The sequence below is a fragment of the Castor canadensis genome, chromosome 6 (assembly GCF_047511655.1).
Source record: "Castor canadensis chromosome 6, mCasCan1.hap1v2, whole genome shotgun sequence".
NCBI lineage: Eukaryota > Metazoa > Chordata > Mammalia > Rodentia > Castoridae > Castor > Castor canadensis.
In genome coordinates this window covers 22392677-22412017 of record NC_133391.1, presented here as the reverse complement: position 1 = coordinate 22412017, position 19341 = coordinate 22392677, and the positions used below count along the sequence as shown (strand labels likewise).

Genomic DNA, 19341 nt, shown 5'->3' with positions numbered 1-19341 from the left:
CCAGCGTGCGCGTCACCCAACAAGACCACGGATTATTGGTGCAGATTAGGAGCACGTTTAGCCAATGGAAATCTGTCTTGCAGCGGGAGTGGCGGTGGCTGCGTGTTTCCGGAAGACGTGGCGGCTCTCTCCTGGGCAGCTTTCCCGGCTTCATTTCTCTGGTCACCGCTTCCCACCCTGCACTCCGAGGGGTTGCTGCCGCTGCCCCAGCCACCGCAAACATGATCTCCTTAACGGACACGCAGAGTAAGCATCCGCCCTGGGGGTCTCCTCCTCGAGCCCTGCACGCCCCTCGCTGGGTTGGGATTCGGGGTTCGCCCGCCGGTCCCTCCGCTGTGTTAATGAATGGAGCACGGGTTGGGGACGGCGGCCTGCGGTACCTGCGGGCTGCCGGGCGGGGACAGGGACTAGATTTGCGGCGGGGAACCTGGAAGTCGGACGGCCATCCTCGGGACTGTAGCGCTAGGGTCCGCATGTCCATTGAGATGCGCTCTTTGTTCCTACGAACCGCCAACAGAGAAAGTTTGATGCGTGACCCGCCCTGTCTTTGCACTTGACATTCTTGGGGTGCTGTACGAGTCGCTAGCTGGTTGGTTGTTTGGAGGCTATATTTCAGATGTCACCTACTGTGGGTTGTATTTGCAAATGTACTTGGATGTTTTGCATATTTGCCTTTGCCACCACTGGCAGCCACCGTCCAGAAAAAACTCTTGCAGGGACTTCACTTTTCAACCTACTCTAGTTCCTACGGCGGTAAAAAGACACTTTGTGTTCAGCTAAAGGATTTCGTTCCATAGTTCTGTATATTGCTTTCTGTGGCTGGTTTTATTGTTTTAGCACCCCTTTCTGCCTACCAGAAAATTCTTAGGGCGTATCTCATTTCTAAGGTTAGCTGATGCTAACCTGTTTCCACTTCTTTCAATGTAACATGGCCACTTTTCTACCCCTTCTTGATCTTAGGAATTTTTGTATTTAGGTATCTGCCCAAACTCTATGCTTCCTTATTTTTTAATGGTCACGATAGCCTCTTTTTGTATCACTTTCCTTTGTCTGCCATGCCTTTCATTTCTCTCTGCAGTTTAACTTAGATTTTCAGGTGTTTTAAGAATTAAGCAGTCCATTGATGTGAAACCTGAAGTTCACTTAAAGTGCCCTTTAAAGTGAAGTCTGAAGGTTTAAATTTAAGTCATGACGAACTTCACATTGCTCTAAGGTCTTCTACACATACTGTCAGTCCAGTCAGGCTCTTTACTCCCGAGTCTGAACTGGATCTGAATAGTGGGGTCACCTGTTCTAGTCGAAGAAGGCTACCCATTTTGGTCCATCACCCTCACCCTATTCTTCCTTTGTTCTGATCAGAGAAAGTAAAATATGAGTGTAGATCTCTTTGTTTTTTTCCTCTGTTCTTTTGTGTGTGGTGGGGGCGGGGAATCTACTGCAATTACTAGCAAATACATGAAGGTATTTTCTTCCATTTTATCATGTGCTTTCATATAAGTCATTATGCTTAACTCTTTTATGAGCCTTGTAAGGCAGAGAGGAAACACACCCCACTTATTAAATTAAGGCACAAAAGAAAGTCAATACATGGTCCTAAGAAAAATGACAGAAACAAAATTTGATCCTGCTCTCCTGTCTTAAAAACTTTTGTTCTTTTCCTTGTACCCCACCAAGCATCTAAGAAGACTTGATATAATTTTGAGATCTTAGAATGATCAGAGTCTGTAATATTATGGATAATAATCTGAATTATCCTGTGCATAGATTCTCTTCCATTGAAGGCTTACAGGGATGAGTACCCAATTTACATCATCTTAAAGTCCAAAACAAGGGGGTGGAGCTGAGAAGTCTTCTCACCTCATTAAATTTCTGAGGAAGATGAAACTTTACTCTCTGCTCTTCACTTACCAAATATTTTAGGTGAGAAGGTAAACTGACGCATTAAATAATTTGTGAGCCAGAGGTTTTTGCATTTCGAGCTGTGTTTGGGTGTCTGCATTTACTGCTGGTATTGGCCATCATTCAACAACGTGCCAGGATTGTTCTGGGGTTTCAGTTCTGGGAGAGAGACCAAGCATTGGTCAGAGACAGTAAAGAACAGTTAGCGATTGTTTTAAGATTCCACAATAGTTCTCTCCTACTCCACAAAAACAAAAGGAAAAACCAACATTTATTCAGAGAGGTGGAATGGGGACAGTTTTCATGTTGTGTCTAATTTGTCACTTTATTTTGTCACATGAGTAAAATTTTACCATGTTGTTCAGTTGATGTAGTCACTACAGTTGATAATTCTTTTCTTACTAATTCTGTGTTTTAAGAACATAGTAAGAAAGTGCTACTTTTAATCAATTGGAAGTAAAATACCAAAATAACAGTGATTGCCATTGGATTATACATGCTATGCCTTATAAAATTTCTGCAGTAGGTTTTTTTATGTTAAATAACTTAGTCTTTTAGATTGCTTATATCAATTTGTTACATTTTTTAAAAACTTTCAAGCAGGAGAAATGAAGATACAATTCTATACAAAAGGAAGATAAATTTATTTTTCCTATGATCCTGGTAGAAAAAAAGGTAACTTCATGTAGGGAGTTTGACAGTTAAAAGACTTATGAATGTACAATAGGGAAGAAGGAAATTTAGGAGATGAGAAATGGCCATAAAATGAGGCCAGTTCGAGTCTTTTGACCCATTTAGATCAGGGGATACTTGATATATCATGCCAGAGCTAGTTTTGGTAAAGATGCTGACAAAACTGTTCCCTTCTGACTGCACTGGATAAAGGAGTAGAAATACTTGGTTTCTGTATTGCAGTTGTAGGGCCATGGTTGTGGAATGAGAAAATTGGATCTGAATTCTAGCCTGACCCTACCACCACGACCCATGTACATACCTCTGCTGAGTCTGAGATATAGAGCAAGTTATTTAATTGTCTCTGGGTCCTTGGCTGCCAGTATGAATCATGCAGTCATTGCTACTTTGTACCTCACAATTTTGTTAAAGGAATGATGAGATACATGTATAACACTGCTAGATCACAAACCATACTCTGAGGTCCTTCTTCCCTGTAGTCAATTTCTGATAGTTCTGGCATCTACTTAGTTATTTTAGATAACAAACTAATATTAAATTTGGATCACTTAAATATGCTTCCTCCAGAAGTTCAGTACCCTGCAGTACCCCTGAGTTTAACCAAACATGTAACCTGAAAAAAAAAAAATTGTCCTCTGTGTAGAAGTGTGTTACAGTGGTTAACACATGTGCTTTGGGTTCAAGTATAGAATTTGATTGGGCAACTTAAAATAACTGTAAACTTCAATTGTTCATCTCTAGAATGATGTAATTATACCCACATTCCAATAATTTGCGAGAATTAATTTATAAACTTGAGTGAAATAGCTCATAATACCTAATTCATGGTAAATTCTTGGCACATTTTCATATAATTTCCTGTCTCATGAGCAAACATCTCAAAATTTTTTATGTAATTAAGGTAATTTGTGAAAAGATGGAAATTAGTCAATTAATTGAGCTTCTGTGATTAAATCCTAATTATTTAATGGAATTTTGCTTGCTCGTTTATTCCTATTTTCCTCTAGGAAATTATGTCCGATAGTTTGGTAAATTCTCTTAGGGCTTTTAAGCATGAAGGAATTAGCCTCAGATTTTCATTGGAATTTGTGTATGTGGAGTACATTTATACTGGTTTATTTATAGACAGGTGTGTAAATTTCTTTAGATTCACTTTGGGAGCAAAAAGTAGCTAGAATGGAAGGTAGTAGTTACCAGGAATTTGAGGGGTAGAAGATGTATAAAAAGGTAAAGTTGGTGTAAGTTTTTAAATCATCAGAACATTTTCATGACCTAGATTTAAGCTTTCCGAGGCTGAGACAAAAAAAAGTTAAGTAACATCAAAAATCAATAATAATGTATTTGATTTAAATTTCCAAAAATTTGGGGGCTTTTACTTTGACTTGTTATCTGTTTGTCAATAGTGCTTCTAGAGTAAAGGATAAAAGGATTGGTAGCTGTTCTCTAAAAATAAGTAAAATGTGCTTTGTAGCATTAACAAAAGAGTATATCTGTCACCTTGGAAAGTTAAGACTTCACTCTAAAAATGTAAGACCTAGAGAATGTGAGGACAATAATACTTACTAATTTTATATGCTATATAGGATGGACATAGATTTCACCACTCCACAGTCAGCACCCAGAACAGTTTCTGGACTCAGATAGTTGAAAACAACAATTCCTGTTTTTAAATGTAAAAACAAAAATCTAAAACAGAAATATTAGGTCTAAATTTCTTTGAAATTTTGGAGAGGTAATTTTAGGACTTGATTAAAATATATAAACAGATTCATACTTTATATGAATTCATAGATGTTAAATTTATAATAAACCATGAAGAAGTTAAAGGTGAGTCAGGCAATGGTAGCACAAACCTCTAGTCCCACCTACTCAAGAGACTGAGCAGGGGGAATCACTTGAGCCCAGGAGGCCAACCTTGTCTCAGAAAAAAAAAAAAAAAGTTAAAACTGAAAATTGACTTTTTTGAAACAAAAGCTACCATGATTCTCAAAATATTTCTTGATGCCATTGTGAGATATGGTGTACAATTAAAAGAAGTAAATCATACTGACCTTCTATAGCATTTCTGATGAGTTAAAGAGGGAATTAATTGTAAGAAGGAAAAGGAGGAGCTAGAGATACTGTGCATGTAAGTAATAATAAACCATGAAAGGAGAGAAATGGTAAAGCAAACCTGGCCTAACACCACAAGAAATATATCCAAAGGTTTAAAATCCAAATTTACCTGTTGTAAGTTCAGGGGCAATTTGTTGGTACTAATTTAAGCTGTTAATATATCTTAATGAGTGTCATGAAATTAACCTGTGGTGTTGAGGACCTTCTTCCTTGTATCAGCCAAAAGAAATATTGAAGAATCTTCTTACTTAGTTTAAAGGAATGTTAATGTGATTTTAATTTTTCTCTGCCTATAACCATATAATTTATATTGCAGAAATTGGAATGGGATTAACAGGATTTGGAGTGTTTTTCCTGTTCTTTGGAATGATTCTCTTTTTTGACAAAGCACTACTGGCTATTGGAAATGTGAGTTTTTAAATATATATTTTAACTAAATTCATAAGGAAATTAGAGCTGTCAAATTTGGGAGAAATAATTCACTATTACTTATGTGTAATTATTATTACATTCTCTATTTCTTCAGGAGAGAAACCTGTCAGCTTTCTGTTTAAATAAAAGATAGACACTTAATGAGGTGTTCTAACTCCATAGGATAGATTAAATCAAGGCTATCTCTAAACAGGAGTTCAAAGTATATGACTTGATAGCCCTATGTCTTGGTAAATTGATTAAAATGTTTTGACTGCAAACATCTGAGCTTCACATTTGCTTGAACTGAATAAAATAAACAGATTTTTAATTACCTTTAGAACCTTTCAAACAGTACACCTCTGTGTTACAAGCTGGCTTGCTTAGAAAGGGTGTGAGTTGTGTATATGGAATGTATAGAATGTTACCCACATGTAGGGTATGCGAAAGTTTCTCTGAGTAGTGTTTCAGTATTTTTCAGAGCATAGATACCATCAGCTTTCGATTTCATTTTTTTCTTTTCTGGTGGTACGGAGGTTTGAACTCAGAGCATCAAGCTTGCCAGGCAGGCGCTATACCACTTCAGATACACCTCCAGCCCTTTTTGCTCTGATTATTTTAGAGATAGAGTCTTACCTATTTTAGGCATCCTGCTATCACTGGAATGACAGGTGCATGCCACTGCACCCCACAAACTTTTTTTTATCTTGGCTATCATGGAATCATGATCCTCCTGATTTCAGCCTCCTGCTTAGCTTGGGATGGCAGGTGCATGCCATGCTGCCCAGCTATTGGTTGAGATAGGGTCTCACAAAGTGCCCAGGTTGTCCTCAACCACAGTCCTTCCAATTTCAGCCTCCAAGTAGCTAGGATTACAGGTGAGAGCCACTAGCACCTGGCTTGATTTTAATTTTTTAAGTTTATTTTCAGTTTCAAATTTTTGTTTGGCGGTACTGAGGTTTCAACTCAAGGCCTGGTGCTTGCTAGGCAGGTACTCTACCAGTTGAGCCACACTGCAGCCCACATCTGACTTTTAATTGGAAGTAGGAAAAGATAAAGGATAGTAAAATTGGTATTTTAATAAAAGATAATATAAATAGCATTCATATACAAGAACATGAAACTTAACCGTGAGGGAATATATATATATAATTGTCTATATATGTATATATTTGTCTGAAGAAAATTGATGTGAGAGGTAAATGTTTTGAAATAAAATGCAGGAAAAAGCAAGCTTTTAGTAGATTATCATTTCTTCTTGTCTGTGGACAGTAAAACATACAAAATACATGTATATTTTAAATACCTGGTTGTAGTTTTATTTCTGCTGCCCCTAGATATTCTCTAATTAAATAAAACTGTAATCATCCTGATGTTGCATTTTCTTCTGCTGTCCACTTAGCCATGTCAGCATTTCTTCCATCCACAGACAACTCCCATGCCATGGTGAATATTTCAACCAGCAGGAATACCTTTAGGTGGCATGTCCATGCCTTGCCACCCCACCTGCTTGACTTAAGCCATCCCCTTACAACCAACATTGGGAAAACATGGCAAGTGCAGACGCTCATCATGTCTTGCTTCTTCTTCTGCATTTAACCAACATAGATGAGGAAGGACACAAGTGGACAGAACTTCACTTTTCTCCTCGTTCTGCTTCTCAGTTGTGCGTTGCAGTTCTCTCTGGACATTGCCCACTTTAAAAACCAAACACATGTGCTTCTTTTTATTATATTTACCTTTGACCTTACTTTTCAAATTTATGTAGTGTGTTTAACCACTTTTTGTGTGTTGCATTTTCTCTCTCTCTCCTAGGTTTTATTTGTGGCTGGCTTGGCTTTTGTAATTGGCTTAGAAAGAACTTTCAGATTCTTCTTCCAAAAACATAAAATGAAAGCTACAGGATTTTTCCTGGGTGGTGTATTTGTAGTCCTTATTGGTTGGCCTTTGATAGGCATGATCTTCGAAATTTATGGATTCTTTCTCTTGTTCAGGTGAGGCATTAATTTTATTTTCTATTAGGTAAGGACTGTTTCAAATAATTATTGCAGAAACATGTGCATAAGATGTTCATTTCCTTTAATAGACTTTTGTTATAATATTCGATCAATCAAATATAAAAAATGTTTACTGAATATGACTGCCTAAGTGAGTATAAACTGTCTTGCATAGTATTTGCAATGCAACAAAATTTATTTTGTTGGCATTTTAAAGGCACTATATATGTTTGCTATTTTCGTCAACTAAACAGTGATGATAGCTAGGTAGGTAGGTAGGTAGGTAGATGGATAGATAGATGACAGAGAGATAGATGATTTTAGTATGTAAATAAGATACTTCATAATTACTGCTATTTGTGGCAATTTGTTTAGTTCATGCACATATTAACAAATTTTGTACCAGATACACTTTGGAAAATTTTGGTCAGTTAGTGTTTTACAAATGCCATTTAGCAAGTAAATATGGATGTGAGAAAATGTCTTTAAGAAAGGTAGTCAACCTTAAGTATTTATTCTCCTATATACCACCCACCAGTGAACTAAATGACAAATCTGCTTTAAGGAGTCACTTATTTCTAATATGGGAAACAGACTGTAAAGATTCCAGTGGGATACAGTTATAAATGGACATGGCAAAATATTAAGGAAGGAATTAATAAATCCAGAGAGAAGTAAGAAATATTAACTGATTAATTTGACCTTAAGGAATGAGTAAGAATCCATCCAAGTACACAGCTTGTTCTGAAGAGTAAATAGTCTGCACAGAACAGGAGCATGAGACACAGAGAAGAAACGCTTTGCAGCAAGGTAGTAAAGGAAGTTTGGGGCCAGGTTGCTTCTTTTTATTCTCAAGCCAGATTCATGCTGGGCAACAACCTGAGTTGGGGGAGGGATTGGACAAAGATCTTTAAGCCAAAAATGATACAGCCAGGTAGATGTTTTAGAAAGATTGTACTAATACCAGGATAGAGGGTGCATATTGAAAAGAGAAAAACTGAAGGCAGAGAAGCTGTTTAAGATGCGATTGATGTGGTGAAGACTAGTAAAATTGCACTCTTGGGGCCTCTGCCATTTTTGGTGGGGGAAAGAAGAGAAAGAAACACTGGAAGACAGGAGGAGAACTAGAGTAAGAATCATAGTGGCCAAACTAGTCACAAGTATAACCAGAGGATGCCATGTGTTTTAGAATTTTTATGTAAGATTGTCATGTGACGTGTGTTTGGTATTACATCAAAACATTTAACTTTGAAAAAGGAACCATAGTGGCTGAGAAGGAAGAGAAAAGCACAGCAGTTCATCATGATAGCTGTGCCTTGCCGCAGACAGCTAGAGCACGCGAGGCTGGGAGGGACGCCCTCTGGCTTATCCGTTACATAGGAACTTCAGTAACAGCATTAAAACAGATCATTTCTGAAATGATAGAAATGAGACGTCTCAATATTGTGGGTAAAATAAGAATAAAACATTGTCTTCGTGGCGTAGTGAAGTGTCTGGCACAAATGCTAGTTTATTGTTGCTTTTGTTATACTATGAGATGATCTTTGTTTGAGATATAACACCAATGGTCTTTAGTATTCTTTTTTCAAATATTTATCATCCTCAAGAGTAGCATTGTAAACATACATTTTTATGTTTAAGAATAATTTCTATAAAGATCCTTTTGAATTTAATACTACTAAAAAAGCGTTATTGTCTTCAAAACATACATATATACTGTCAACATAATACCTATTTTTCTATGCTAAAAAAATTCTGTTTTCTGTGTAATGCTGTTCGTCTGTATATTTAACTTCTACAGATTCATAATGGAATCTTGTTGTTTTATTCCTGAACTCTAGCCAGTATAATATTTCACCCCACCTTTCTAATTTTAAGATCCAGAAAAAGTTTATTTCCTGTGCATTCTTAAACTGTTTTCTTCTCTTCCTATATACAGATGGCCTAATTTATCCACAGTTAATTTTAAACTGAAGTGATTAGCTATATAATGTCTGCGGTCTTGTATTTGTACCCAAAAAATGTGACATATTTGAGGATTTCCATCTGTCAGGTGGTCTGTCAGCCATTAATTAAATGTTGGCACTTAGCATTTATTCAGTGAATGGTAGCAATTATTGTCTGCATGTTTCTAGACACATGGTCTCAACAGCACCTCTAAATAGTTTCACCCACACAGCTCATCACAGTCGAGGGGACCTTCAGCCACTGAGCTGAGCTGAGCTGAGCTAACTCACAGTCTGATCATGTAGCCCAGCTAAGCTTCATTTCACTCTTCAAACATTTTGAACAATCAAAATATTTTAAATTGCATTTGTAATAACTCATGATTCTAGGTGTGAAATCTCCTAAACATTTCACAAATATAATAGGACCCTTTCTTACTTCATTAGCGATAATTTTAGAACAGATAATGTGTTAGTTTTAAGACTTAACCCTTTTTCTCTCTCCCAGAGGCTTCTTTCCTATGGTCATTGGCTTTATTAGAAGAGTACCAGTCCTTGGATCCCTCTTAAATTTACCTGGAATTAGATCAGTAAGTAATCATGTATTTCACAATGCATTTTTTAAAACCACCGAAATGAATACATTTCGATGCCTTGTCCTTCAAGAAATTTGAATAATTGATATGTGACTCATTGATGAGTTTCTCACTATGGTATAAATGGTGATATCACATAGATCATGATTACCATGAATACTAGAAAATAACTATTGCTAAACCTGTAAAACCTAAAATTTTATTTCACTATATCCATTCTTAGTATTGTTCTCAGATTTTTAATGTTACTCAGATTGATACTTCTGTGCTGCCTTTCTCTTTGAGAATTTAAGACATTTTTCAATTATTTTTTATATAATCTCTAAATTTAGAGGCAATGATATAAAAAGGAAACCATTATTTCTTAGGAATACTTATATCACCAGATGGAGTAGGTAAGACAGTTTATGCACTATTACACTGAGTCAGATGATAAGACTCTTCCCAGCTCTGTCTACAGTTTGAGCAGTCTTGGTGAATCTGAAGGGCCTTGGCTTCCATATTATAAAATAAAGAAGTCAAGTCAGATAATAAATAAATAGGAATTGACAGGAAAAGTTTCTTTCCTTCATTAAGTATTCATTGGACAAATGTTCAGTACTAAGCTAGCTTGAGTGAAGGTTGGCCTATCTCTCTGTGGACACATAGAGGCCTTTCAAGATTCAGCTTATTTATTGCCTCCCTCGAAAAAGTTTTCCTGATTCCCAGTACCTGACTCAGGATGTGCTCCTATTAACATCCCTGCACACACCTCTATCATGGCATTTACCTCTGTTTTAATTGTTGGGAAAAAAAGAAGGAAAAGAAAAAGGCTTATACATGAAACTACTGTCCTCAAGAGTAGATAGATTGTATTTTTTAACCTTTTCTTCCTCCCCCAGTGTCCATGGTAGCATACAGCATATAATGTGAACTTAAGATATTTTTGCTATATGAATGAATGAACAATAGCATTTTGTTGATCTCAGAGAACTAAACCTATCTCAAGACAACTCCAGGTGACTTTCTTTTAGTTTTAAAGCTAGGTGAGATGTTTTAATCCAGAAGAATCTGGGGAACCTGGAATTTAGCTGAATTGGGAATAATCCTTTTGGCTCTAGAGCTGACTTACATCAGGAGTAACCCTAATCCACAGTCATCTTTTGGTCAGTTTCATAGTTCTACGTTTGTTCTGAGCATCTGGGATAAAGGCAGAAAGACTGTAAATAGGTACTGGGATGGGGGGTGTTGGCATGCTGGGGGAGAGTGAATGAAGGAGATTAAGGTGAGGGAATATGGTTGATGGACTTCATATACCTATATGAAACAGAACTATGAAACTTCTTGCAATTGATGGAAGTAGGGCAGGGAGGGGACCAAGTAGGGGAGACAGATGGTGGGGACATTCTAACCAATATACAATGTAAGCCTATTTGGAATTGTCACAATGAATCCCCCCGTACAACAAATTTAAAAAAAAAAATTTTTTTTAAAGACTTCAAGGTATGATTAGGTACAGGGAATCTGTCAACTTCCTAAAGTTGTTTGCAGATTTTTGTAGCTGTTTCTAGAGAGAAAGTCCATACCATTGATTGAACTCTCAAAGAGCTAAAGGATGGCTTCCCATAGGAGCACAAGTATCACTGTAAGCCTGATCCTGCTTCAGGCCCCAGATTTAGCATCAGAAACTCACAGCCAAGAAACCTAGAAATTTGAACTTATCTTTGGAGAAGAGAACATTGTGCTTTTTCTCCACTGAAATTTACCTTAAAATTCTGGTGAATCCATGACTACTTTCAAAACAACCTTTGGAGTTTCAGTACCTATTTGTGGTAGTATAAAATGTTGGAACATAGGCTTATACAGGTATGTCCTGATTTCATTTGCATTTATCTCTAGACTCATACAGTAGTAATGATATTTATAGTTACAATGACTTTTGAATTTACTGAAATTGCTAGGTATAATCATTTGTGTCCTTACTTAAGAGTTCTGCGGTATTTGCATAAATGGATACCCAGTACAGTGGGTCATGTTTACATATCATTATTACTTCATCATAATAAACATCTAAGAACCACATAGAGTGAAATAAAAGAAATGGTTAGATGATTGTTAGTATTTGATAATATTATAACCAGTTGGTTTATATAGCTTTTAATACCTCCACTAATTGTATACTTTGTTTCAATGTTTACATCACCATTTAGAATGCTAAGAAAGCTGAAGTGCTTTGCTTTGAGGTAGAACAAAGTAGGTAACCATTTACATTAATGTGTTAAGATTTGTATTTAATAATTAAAATTTATGTTTGCAACATTAAATATATTTTAATGCCATTGCCGCTTTGAGTCTGAAGTCCAGAATACACATTTAAAGTATTTTTAGTCAACAGCCGTTGTTAATTATTGAACTTAATGGAGTTAAATCTGTTTGTTCAAAGACTCCATAGGCCCAGAAGAGATCCACAGTAATGGTTAGTTGAAATATCTTATTGGGTTCATTAATGCATGAATGGCTGACATTTCAAGTTTTTGTTTTTTTAATTTTTTGTTAAGCTGGCAGTGTTAACTTCATTTTATACAATTTTTTTATTCATTGTGTTGCATTTTTTCATGTTGCACCCTTAAATTCATATATATAACATGTCATGCAAAAATAACTTTTACAAAGATAATTTTGTATACATGTATATGTCAGAAGATGGTGGTGAGTAATACTGGATTAACCATTGTCAGTCATACTTTGAATTTCCACAAATCTTGTAAAGCTAGATTTTTTAAATCAACATTTAAGATATCGAGTAATGTTTATAATGTTGTAGGCTTTCATTTAATTATGTTTTTTTCTTACAGTTTGTAGATAAAGTTGGAGAAAGCAACAACATGGTATAACAACAGTGAATTTGAAGACTCCTTTAAAATACCGTTTTATTTATAAAATCTTTTGAAGAATATTCAGCACAAAGTTAAATTTCATGAAATAGCTTGTAATGTTCTTTACAGAAGTTGCAAACGTGTAGCCTACAACATACCAACAGCAGTTAGCCAAGAAGCAGTGCAAACAGGCTTCTAATCACGTGGTGTGAGAATTCACAAGCAAACTGTGGGTGAAGCTCATGTTACGATGCGCATTGAGACTCTGGAAGGCTGTTTTTATTGTCTTTCACAATGTGCAAAACACAGCCATCCTTGGAGAACTGTAGTGCCTGTTACTTTTTTGGGGTTCTTTTGTTTGTTTGTTTGTTTGTTTGTTTGAAGGTTAGAAACATCCACAGGCATTTACTTTTTATAAATGTCCACCGTGATTGCAAAAATAATTCCAATTTCACTGGGTCTCTGAATGTGATGTATGGGATGGATTAGATTATGTTGCTTTTATATATGCAACCCAAAGAAAACCCAGTTTTCATATACAAATCACTTTTTTTTTGTAAATGTAGCTAAAATAAAACTTTAATGGCTCTGAATCTTAATATTGTAAAGCCAGATAGAAATCTGATCTAGGTATTCTTTGTTGGAATATGCAAAGGTCATTCTTTGCTAAGTTTTGGTTACAAAATTGTAGCTGATAAAGTATTTCTTGGTCAGTGACACACCCTGGAAACACTCATACTTCTTAGTGCGAACGCCTGCATATCTGTTTTCTGTGGTTCATCACATGTAAGCGTTCAACATGCAGTAGTCTGTTACACAGCTTGTTTTTCTGAATATATTTTTATTTGAGATACTAAATGATGCAAACCAAATGAATTTTCTCATGCCATGATGTAGTTTTTCTTTATTTTTTAAATTTGGCAGTGGTTTACTTTGTTTTTCCAAATTAAAATATAACTAACTTTCAGTAGTGCTCGCTTTAAGAGATGTGCCATGTTCAAAGGTTAAGCCTGTAACTGTTTGTGAGGTCTGTTCATTTGATCTGGAGTTTTCTCTTATTTTTCACAGCATACAAAATTCACACTGTGCATGTCATGTTTCCTGTGATGAGTCACTCTTCACCCTGACCTGGTGGTGAAAATACCCAAATTCACATGTAAAGTTATTTTACTATAATTAAACTGGCTCTGGTGTCTTTAAAACCTGATGCTAAAATGGTTTGTTTCTTTTCCTTGCATTGTTGGTTGACAGGCAGTAAAAAACAGCAGTTGTTTCTTCAGTTTCCATGCTGGCAGCTTTTGTGTAGATGTAGGAACACATTTCAATAGCCACAGCTGGCTCCTTCACCACTAATGATTGCATTATTTATTTTTAACAGTTGAAAAACTTTTTAATACATACAATCATAATTGAAATTTGTGGTATTTACTTGCAAACATGTCTACAAAGCACATTACAGCATTTGAAGTTATTTTTAGCTAAGTTTCTTACACAAAGAATTCCCAACATCTACAGAAAGATTGGTCTGTAGCGTGATGGCTCAGTCTTTGGATGACTGTGACTTTTGGTACTTGCATTTGACTTATGATGTAATCTGTGAAAATAAGACAAATGGAGACTCCTACCTCAATAGTTCAAGGAATCATAAGACCTAGTGTTATGTCTGATGTTCTTCAAAACGTAATACCCTCATTTGGAGAGTGTCAAATGTATATACTTTGAGAACTGACTTACATAAGGTGCCCTATAGGACTCTTCTATATATTTTTGACTACCCATGTTATTTACAGTAGCTAGATATTCCTCCCTTTTTAGAGCAAGAACAGTGTCTGTTAGTGTAAGGAACAGCTATATCATTAACTCCTTTGTAGACATGAATTCCTCTCAGGATGTTCTTTGTACTGTTGCTTAGACCCCCTTGCCAACAGTCTTCTATCAGAAAGCATTATTGGGCTTGAAGAGGTGTGATAATCCCTGGTCCTTTGTAAGATTGGGGGCGGGAGCAGTTGTCAGTTTCAAATGAGTGCAGTGAAATATCTGTCAAATACGAATTTGAGACTGCCTGGCAGCATTGTGTATTTCTTACTCAACCTGAATAAGGCTCTATTTTTAAACGTACTAACCCTCTTACAGAAGCCATGTTGGGTTTTTCTCCCTTCCAAAATCAGCCTTGTGTGTTTGTGACAAAAATGTACTTTGATCATTTCTATTAAGATGGAGGAAAAGGTCTAACACTACTTAGCCTTAAGTGTTTCTGTCATTGTTCAAATGTATTTTCTGTAACAGAAACATGTGGAATGTTTTTCTTTCCCCTTATAAATTGTAATCCCCGGAATACTGCTGCTTTAAAAGTCTCACGGTCAGATTATATAATCTTAACAACTGAATATTGTAAATACACTTGTCTTACCTCTCAATAAAAGGGTACTTTTATAGTAATTGGTGATCAAGTGTATTTTTATTTTGAAATTCTAAAACTTAATTTAGCACTGTAAAATAACCCACTTCATTTTTTAAAATTTAACCATATATGCAACTTTCTTCTTATCTATCAAATGGTCTTCACACCTTTCATTTCTAAATTGTACCAATTGAACCCAAGGCCTGGCACATACACTCTACCTCTTGAGCAATGCCTCCATTCCTTTTTGTTTGTATCTTGTTTTTGAGATAGGATCTTACTAATTTCACCCAGGCTACTCTTGAACTTGCAGTGCCCCTGTCTCCACCTCTGAGTAACTGGGATTACAGATACATGCTACCACACCAGCTTGTTTCTATGTTATTTAAATGTAATCACCTATACAAATAAAATTTAGATGAGCAGAAACACTCAATTTTGAAAAGTATTAAAATTACTCACCTCAGGCAGTATGTTGTTTTAAAACATTAGACTATTGTCTGCTAAGCATTGGTTATTAACAGACATTATCTCCTGAGAGCTAAAAGTGTCCATTACTGAATATGAGAGACAGAATAAAATGTGGTGCCTGTCCATGGAGAGTTTGTAACTCTAATATTACTTGTAAATTCTTAGCCTTGTTTCCAAGTAACTCATCCTGAGGTGTACTGCAAATATGGTGGTGGAATAATTTGTGATGAGGATACCCTAACTTGTTTCCTCCCGAGCAAGAATTCATAGACTGTCTACCTTTCAGCTATGTGAGTGATTTGTGTTTTCAGAAGGTATCTGGGGGGAGGGGAGGTGATGTTAGCTTTAACTCTGGGAATTTTCTTTCAAGATGTGATTTCTTGTGCAGTTCTATGTATATGTAGTCAACTTATTGGAGGGTTTTTTTTTTTTAATGTAAGCCTAGGGATTAAGAACTGTCATGCTATTTGTGTATTAAGAAGCCTACTATTGAAATTTTATCACTACAGGCAGTTGGGACCATTTACTGATATCTGCTGTGATTTCTATCATTAGTTACGAAATTTTAAAAGTGAACTGTATTTTCTGAAAATAAAAGGAATGTATCATAGTTAAGTACTTGTCACCTAAGTTTAAAAACTTCATATCTGTAGTATTTTAATCATAAATTTTGTTAAGGCCAAAAAAAACCACTGACCAAATCTACCACTGAAGGTACCCAGAAAGTATTTGTTGAACCCAGTAATGAAACTGCAAGTCTTGACAGTTGTCAGGGGAACTGGAAGTCTTGAAACTGTTATTAAATATCTAGCTTATCTCTCTAAGCTCATCCTGGGCTAAAAGATTCCAACCTCTGTCCTTCTGCTACCTGTATCATCCATGCAGGAGACTGAGCACAGAAGTAGCCTGCCCAAAATTTATTGACTATCATGCTTTTGCATGACTACTCAGCTCTCAAGGACTAATCAAAATGCTTCTTCTATCATCTTCCCTGACCCACGAGACCAAGACAGCCGATCCCTCTTGTCCTCTCATAGAATTGTCTATTTGTTTTACCTTTATTTGGTGACAGAGGATTTGGAGAATTCAGACCTCTTCTTATATTTGTACCTCCAGTTCCTGATATTTCACAGGTACCCAGTGAATACTGATGGAATAAATGAAAGTTCACTCTTCCAACTCTTCTGTGTTGTCCCCAGTGATCACCTCTTATTATGTTGTGTTGGCCTCACAGAACAGGGGTTTTCTGTCAGCTATAAAGCTGAGTTGAGGGCTGGAAGCATGGCTCAAGAAGCAGAGCGCCTGTCTAGCAAGTGCAAAGCCCTGAGTTCAAACACCAGTACCACAAAAAAAAAAAAAAAAAAAAAAACCGTAGTTGACACATCCTAGTCTACCACTAACGACCATGCAATATTAGTTATCCTGTAGTCATGGTAGCCATACATTAATTCATAAATACAATGCCCAGACATTTGGAACTGAGTTTAAAGTAATCTAGGTAACAGTGCAAAACAGGTGAAATTTTTTAGCCTCTTTTCACTTTTCTTTACCCTCAATTCCCTAGATAGTATTTCTCTTAACTTTCCTCAGAAGACCTTCCCTCCCCCTATATGTAGTGCAGGGGAAACAATCTAGAAGGATTTGTAAACAGTTACTACATTATCTATCTTCCCAGGGTGGGATTTCACTGGTAATCACTTAAGTCAGGCTGGGTAAAGACATTAGCCAATGAAGAGGAAGTTTTGTTTTAGATAGCAAGCCTTCCTAATGTCCCTAACACCCCTCCTAAAATTGGTTGCCCTGTCTAGAAATGATTTTTTCAACCTGTTGATGAGACAACTGACCCCTGGCAGAGAACAAAGCCAAAGTAGGAGACTGAACCCATGGTTTCATTCAGACTATACCAAGCCACACTCTGTTCTGTTATTGAAAAGGCAGTTTGGATATTTTGGTGCCATAGTAACCATATTCAGATAGCCTTATACAAGACACCAGCTGTTCTCCTTGTGAGCACAGTAATCACCTGACAGAATGAATGTCTTTATTCTACAGTTATTGATACATATTAATTGTAGATATTAATGGATTTCACTGTGACATTTCTATGTATACTTTGATCATATCCACACTCCCACATCCCTCTTACTCTCTCCTCTTCCCCTCTCCCCCTGAATCCTTTACCTTTTCCTGGTGGTCCTGCTAGGTCATCTTTAAAAAAAAAAATCTAGATTCCATATATGAGAGAAGATGTAATACTTGTCTTTCTGCATCTGGCTTATTTCACTTAACATGACAACCTCTAGTTTCATCCTTTTTTCTGCTACTGACATTTTATTCTTTGTGGCTGAATAATGCTCCATTCTGTATGCCATAGCTGAAAGAATCTCTTTAAATGGTGACAGGTGGTGACTGTTTTAATGGGGCCTGGATACCCTATAATCACTGTAAGGATTCAAATAACCTCAGTAATGGAGGCGAAATACCCTTGAATATGCTTCTAAGAAAAATGTTGGGGCCTATTTGTTCAACACCCTGTCATATTATCACAATAAAATTCAATAGTTTGACCTATCACCTGTTTCTTATATATAACTTATATATTTGTTTCTTCAATATAGCTTATTGCCTCTCTTGGTTTAGACCTGTAAAATCTTAAAAGTTTTGTGATTTAACAAAATATTCTGTTGGGGACCAATGCCCTTTGGAAATCCTTTGAGAGCAAACATTTCCGGCATGTTTCTTTGTAAGACTGCAATATTGATAACATGTCACAAAACATTCCCTTCATTGGCGCATATGAAACTGAAAATGGCAGCTTTGACGTAAAACATCTACTTGTGAATTCTCTCCCTAAACAATCATAACAAAGCATGTTTACTTTTCCTTAAGAGTGAAAAGTTCAAGCATGTTTTATTGGTCATCTTCCTGGCCCTCTTTCTAAAACCTTTTTTGTGTTTTCTGGTATGGAAAAAGGAGAAAGGTGTTTTATTGAGGTAACCTGGTAATTGGGTTTCACCCATTACATCATTTAAAACAACCACAGCATATTATATATCCTTTGTCGCTCTTTCGGAGGTATTTGCTACAATCCTATGGATTTCAATTTCTAAAATCTGATATTTGAAGCTTTAGTTTAATTTTATCCAGTTTCATCAGCACTCTTACTATCCTAAGGTTTTATCTGTCTTCTTTCCTATGACAGTAGATATAAAACACTGCATTCATAGCACTGGCCCTTGATTTCTTTACTTATTCCTTGAAGAGCATAAATAGTCCCTGAGTTTCTACCTGCAAACTGCTTTCTATTTTCATCCTCATTTACTAACCAACTCTTCATTTTCCTGTCCTTAACATGGCTGTCAAGTCTAAATATCAAGCACCGAAATCCAATCTGTCCTTTCCAAATATTTGCAAACAGACCGCACTAGCTCTTCATATTTCAATCCTAAATGGAACACTAGCACTATAACCAGTATTACTCCAGAAAATCAATTGCCTACAGCTACTGCTACACCAGGATATCCCTCCATCCTTGAGCAGGGCATGCTGCTCAAGCCTCCATCGGAACACAAATATCTGATTGGTGACCCCAGAGCAATGTGCCTGCACTCTACCTGTAGGGAGTGTGAAAATTAAGGATCTGGCATTTTCAGCTAGTCTAATAGTTGGAGAAACCTACCTCCAATAACATTTATAATTCCACAGATCATAATTGAGGGTATTTTAGGAAATTCCTAAAAGTGACAAGGTTCAGATGATACAGGAATGCCATAAAGAGCAACAAATTTCCATCACACTGAAATATCTTTAAAAAAAAAGATTCTTCATTTTTCCTTCTGCCCCTTTTGTGACATTTCTAGAGACTGCCCACACTCGACTTTATTTACTATTCAATTCATTCAATCTTGCTTTTCTCCTCAAAAATCACCATACATCCAGATTCATTGGATACTTCGT

The 19341-nt window shown here is 36.4% G+C and overlaps 1 protein-coding gene across 2 annotated transcripts; it reads left to right on the top strand.

The window, feature by feature from the left end:
* The first annotated feature begins 88 nt into the window (after window positions 1-88).
* On the top strand, window positions 89-12720 carry Golt1b (golgi transport 1B). Of its 2 annotated transcripts, XM_074075911.1 has the most exons (6): window positions 89-246; window positions 5024-5115; window positions 6934-7112; window positions 9570-9651; window positions 12080-12112; window positions 12492-12720. In XM_074075911.1, exons 1-5 carry the CDS (start codon window positions 222-224, stop codon window positions 12086-12088), a joined length of 387 nt encoding a protein of 128 aa, XP_073932012.1. In that variant the 5' UTR covers window positions 89-221; the 3' UTR covers window positions 12089-12112; window positions 12492-12720. The 2 variants fall into 2 exon arrangements, with proteins under 2 accessions (XP_073932012.1, XP_020016058.1); XM_020160469.2 differs by lacking the exon at window positions 12080-12112.
* The last annotated feature ends 6621 nt before the right edge of the window (window positions 12721-19341 follow it).